At 34.7% G+C, this 5716-nt stretch overlaps 1 protein-coding gene across 1 annotated transcript in view; it reads left to right on the top strand.

Moving 5' to 3' along the window:
* The window catches only part of LOC144972322 (serine/threonine-protein kinase SBK1-like), a 52603-nt gene extending 47120 nt beyond the window's left edge, over nt 1-5483 (top strand). Inside the window, exon 2 of the mRNA XM_078913415.1 lies at nt 2693-5483. Within this exon, the coding sequence (XP_078769541.1) occupies nt 4090-5229 (1140 nt within the window). The 5' untranslated portion in view covers nt 2693-4089 and the 3' untranslated portion in view covers nt 5230-5483. The remainder of the gene's footprint in view (nt 1-2692) is intronic.
* Nucleotides 5484-5716: the final 233 nt, after the last annotated feature.

Here is a 5716-nt window from a genome sequence, read left to right as displayed (position 1 = left end):
ATAATAATAATAATAATAATAATAATAATATAATAATATGATAATAATATAATAATAATAATAATATAATAATAATATAATAATATAATAAAAAATTAATATATAATAATAATAATGAAATAATAATAATATAATATATAATAATAATAAATAATAATAATATAATAATAATAATAATAATAATAATAATAATAATAATAATAATATAAATAATAATAATAATAATAATAATAATAATAATAATAATAATAATATAATAATAAATAATGATAATAATAATAATAAATATAATAATAATAATAATATAATAATAATAATAATAATAATAATAATAATAATAATAATAATAATAATAATAATAATAATAATAATAATATATATATAATAATAATAATAATAATAAATAATAATAATAATAACTTAGTGAGTAATAATATACTGACCGTTAAACATGATTGCTCTTCTGTCGGAAAAAAATAATTTTAATATCGCTTTTAAATAGGCGTCATGTCTCGATCTACTCTTTAAGTTTTGCTGTCTGTCAGGGACCCTTTGCTAAGCGCCTTGAGCACATGAATACATGCAACATATTGCCTTTTATATAATCTCAATTTTTTTTGTTGGGGTGTTTCTAGTCGTGTTGTTTCTTTTTTTTTTTTAATTTTATTTATCTATATTTTTTTCTATTCATTTTTCTTTCTGTTTTTTTTTCTTTTTTAATCGTGCCCTCGGGTGAATACATGCAACGGTTGCCAAGATCTAGAGTCTATCTCGTTTAGACTCATATCTTACGCCATGTCTATTTTTGTTGGTTTATTCGATGATACATCAAAACAATACAATACAAACCATATTATTTCTAGATCTAAAAAAAACTGAATCGTGTCCTGTGCAATATATTATTTGATTTTTCTATTGTCTGTGGGTCTTCTGTTTTCGGTTTGGTCTTTTTTGTTGCTATTTTTTTTTCTTTTTTGTTTTTGTGTTTATCTTTTTTGTTGTTATGTTTCTGTTTTGGTTTCTTTTTTTTTTTTTTTTTTTTTGGGGTCTTTTTTTTTATTTGTTTTTTTTTTTTGTTTTTTTTTTTTGTTTTTTGTTTGTTTGTTTGTTTTTTGGTTGTTTTTTGTTATTTGGGTTTGGGTTACGTTTTTGTTGTATTATCTTTTTTTAATTTTTGAGCTTCAACGTTTGAATTTTGCTCAGAATATTTTGCTATTTAGTAGTTTTACTTCTTGCATTTAAACAAAAAAATTTAAGCTTCAAAAAATTTTTTTGAGCGTCAACATTTGAACTTTAGTCAGAAATCTGTTTTAATGATCGGTCCGGGAGCATTCTGTAAATTTATAGTCTATTCTATTTTTTAAAATCGTTATATTAAGCCACTTAACTTGTTGAAATTTGCATTATTCTACATCTTCAGCCCTAGGGCTCTAAAATATAATATTCTATAATAATCTAATAATATTATTTGCTTTCCAGATTAACCGAATTTATGTTTGGAAATTCTCCAGTCACGTTTCAATTTTCCTATTTCCGCCGTAATGACGTGACAAAAAAAGAACTCACGTTTTCTCGAATGTTTCGTTTTTCGTACCTCTTCATCTAATTACCTTTGTTTTGTCCTCACTTGCACTTTTTAATGTTTTTTTTTTTAATTTAAACGTGAGCTTCTATAACGCAATATCCATTAAACGTGCTCATATCGCTTTACAAAAGGTTATTGTCCAACAGCAACTCGTAACATGCAGAACGAGATATGACGCCTGTTAGGCGATTTTGCCATTTTTTTTTCGACTAGGACAACGCTGTTAACGGCCTGGTATTCACTTTTCACCTGAGTACGATGAGAGAATATAAGTCTTTCTAGACTCAGCTATGCGCTGAGCAAGCTCGAACCCAGGACCTTTTATTACTATGTACCTTAATCATTTCCCACACCTTCTATGGAATACTTTGGAACCTAATGCTTTTCGATAAGACAATAAGCAGTCTGTTGGACTTGTCACAAAATTGGCACCACCACATCTATGATTTTCAATGGAGCACACACACACACACACACACACACACACACACACAGTAAAATGTCCCATTGAAACTTTTATAATATATAAATCTATGACGTAAATTGCTCAAAACAAAGCTCAGCTGATTCTTTCTTTTAGCCAGGCAGTGAATGCCGTACCAGCTAGGCACTGGATTTGAGCCTCATCCATTACGATAATTATTTTCTCCTGTCTCCTTCTGCCATTTCTCTTCTGCGTCCCCCCTTCTTTTCCTTATAACTACCCAGGGTATGCACGAATATGTCCTATCAAATGAACACCTGCTCTCCGCTCTTCTTTACAAAGAGAGCAGTATTTTTAATATATCTTCACCAAATTCACTTTCATCCCATTTGAAGTGATTACCTTGGTTTCATTACCCCCCCCCCTCCCTCCCAACACACACACACACACACACACACACACTTACACACACACAGAGAGAGTCATTCACTCACATATAAGGACACAGATACATAAATACACACAAACACGCATATACACACACACACATATATATATATATATATATATAATATATATATATATATATATATATATATATATATATGTGTGTGTGTGTGTGTGTGTGTGTGTAGTTCCCTTGTATGTTATTCACGTCTTTCTTTATTTACCTCCATCCACAGAAGAGCGTGTTGACGTCACCAATGTAAGCACCGCTGGGACTTCAATGTATGACGAGCGCACACAGAACTGGGACCGGAAACAAAAGATCGACGTGGGAATATCAACATTGGCGTTTGTCGTGTGATTAGCACAAAGAGTTCGTCAACGAAAGATAAATAACAATAACAAGCCATTAAAAGGTCGCTGGATCAAGGATCAACAAAGCGTCTTAATTAATTCTGATTGCACTTATTAAATCAGAATAGACGAATTTACAATTTTACGTGGAGCCAAGACTTGAAATTTTTAAAAATAAAAAACCAAAGAAGAAATATCATCAACAAACCCAAGACCATTTTTGCAATTTTTTAACCATTCACAACTGATATTATACATATCTAAGATTATTTGAAAAGTGGTCAATACTCAAAGCATCTTTTCCTGCAAACTCTTCGTGAGAATAAGATATTGCACAACAGGCTGGATGTGTTATTCGAAAGGTTGTTTTTAGTCTCTTCCATCAGATAAAAAGTCGTGTTCTAATCCAGTGACAGTTTAAGATCTTTAGACCAAATTGGCCTTGCCTTCCTTTTTAAAAAAAAAACCAGTGACATTTTGATTCCACGTGATATTTTTTACTCAGAAATTCTACAGATTGATAGGATAAGAAATAACATTGCGAAATAAAACGGAGCAAAAAACAGAAGAGAAGAAGCAGAGAAGAAGGTGAAAAAAACAGGCCTACAGGCGGGTGTGAGTCATCATGACGAAATCTCCACCAAAATAAGGGGACGTCAACAAGTTGTATCACCGAAAGAAGGGAGTAGGGGACAGAGGCAGGGAGAGTGAGGCGGGAGGGACTGGATGAAATGTTAGAGTGAAGTCCCATCGTTGTCCTCGTCATCGTCTCCAGCGGTTATTGATCCGCCCTATAACACCCTTGTTGTCATCGTCGTTGTCGTCGTCGTCGTCGTCGTCGTCTGCTGACTGATGCTGCTGCCGCTAAGATGCCAGGTCTGTCACGAAATGGGGTTGACAAAATGAAAGAGTTGACCTTTCAGTTACAAATCCCGTCTCTTCCAATTGCATAACACCTCTAATACCCACATTTCCCTCTCCATCTCTCTTCTCTCTCTCTCTCTCTCTCTCCTCTCTCTCTCTCTCTCTCTCTTCTCTCTTCTCTCTCTGTCTCATTATAACTTTGGATAACAAGAGCTTACTTGTTTTTGATTAGCATGACATGAGTGAATTTTAAACAAATTAAAAACTTAACAAGATGGAGCATTAAGTTACAAAAGAAAAAAAATTGCGAATGTAAAGTGATAAGAGATGAGTGTTCGCCACAATCGTGAGTTACTTGAAACATAAACAAAGAATCAGACCAAAACGTCTTGAACTTTTCCCATCAAGGAAGAAAATGGCACTTTTGCCAAAATCCGATTCAAATGAGGACAACAAGAACAACAACTTCCTGCGTCCCAACTCAGCTTTATTCAGCTCCGAGTCTGAGGACGAATTACGAAATATTTCTTCCAATCGAAGATCTCCCCGATGCAGCACGTCTGAAAACCTCCAGCTGTTGAATCTACGAGACCACTACGAGATCATTCGTGACCTTGGAAAAGGAACGTACGGGAAAGCTGTCCAAGCGCTGTGCAAGGACACTGGTACAGAAATCGCCTTGAAGATCTTACCAAAATCCTCGACGAAACTCAGCGACTTCCAACGAGAATTTAGCTTTAGTTATTATTTATCGCCCCATGCAAACATCGTAGACAGCTACAACGTTGCCTTTGAAACAAAGGCTAGCTATATTTTCGCACTAGAGTACGCCCCATTGGGAGATTTGTTCGATTCGATTCCTCCACAAATAGGTATGTCAGAAGCAGATACAAAAACCATTATCCGACAACTGTCATCGGCGTTGGAATTCATGCACAGCAAAAAACTAGTCCACCGCGATGTGAAACCGGAAAATATTCTCGTTTTAACGCCGGATTTTTCAAAAGTGAAGCTCATGGACTTTGGCATGACGCGTCGAGACGGGTCGATGGTTCGGAAGAAAAACGGAAGTATTCCATACACGCCTCCTGAAATTTGCGAGGCGGTGCGGAATGAAAACATCACGGTTACGACCGGTGCGGATGTGTGGGCTTTGGCGGTTTTGTTGTTCTGCATGCTCACGGGGAATTTCCCTTGGGAAAACGCAGATATCGGTGACGTTTATTTCAAAGAGTTTATTCTTTGGCAGAGGCGGAAAACGACGAAGATTCCATCGCAGTGGAGGAAGTTCTCTCCCCGGATTATGAAGTACTTCAGGAAGACCTTGGACATTAAGCCGGATCGTAGGAGCTCTGTGAAAGAGATATCCAAATATCTTACGGACTCATGGATGCTCAAACCATCGGAGATCGGGGACAACGAGTCGGACTCGTACACAGAGGGCGATCACCAGGTCGATCATCTATCGATCATGCTCAGAGATCACGGTATCGAAACCAAAGTCGACAAGGGTATTCGAGAACGACGGATATCAGAGTGGTTGCTTTCTTTATGACTATTGGCGCGAAATTCTTCAATCAAACTTGGACGGATAGTGTATAAAATCAGCATTACCATTGAGCGTGTAACTATACAGATCGTGACGTACTTCCTGTTGTTTTGCCTTGGACTCTTTATAGCCATGTGCATAGTGGCCTTCATTGCGACCCTTCAGCGGCCGTGACCTCAAATCGTCTGAGATTCCCATAGCAATATAACTTCATTTACATGCATTTCCAACAAACAAAAGGTCTTTGTGAAAAAAAGAAATGATTAAATATTAATAATAATAATAACATATTTTGTTAAGATAATATATTTTATAAATAATGTTGATAGATATGAATATATTTATTATTCATTGTCGGTGTAAGTTACGAGTTTTGATAATTATTTCGATTTGTCCATGATTAAGTTACAAGCAATCGATATTTATTTCTCATGTTGATATATTAAAAGTATTTACATGCAATATTATAATACGTTAGAATTTATAATCCCCT

The sequence above is a fragment of the Berghia stephanieae genome, chromosome 5 (genome assembly GCF_034508935.2).
Source record: "Berghia stephanieae isolate SIO BIC M18660-M18661 chromosome 5, UCSD_Bste_1.3, whole genome shotgun sequence".
Classification (NCBI taxonomy): domain Eukaryota; kingdom Metazoa; phylum Mollusca; class Gastropoda; order Nudibranchia; family Aeolidiidae; genus Berghia; species Berghia stephanieae.
This window is presented reverse-complemented; position numbering and strand designations above follow the sequence as displayed.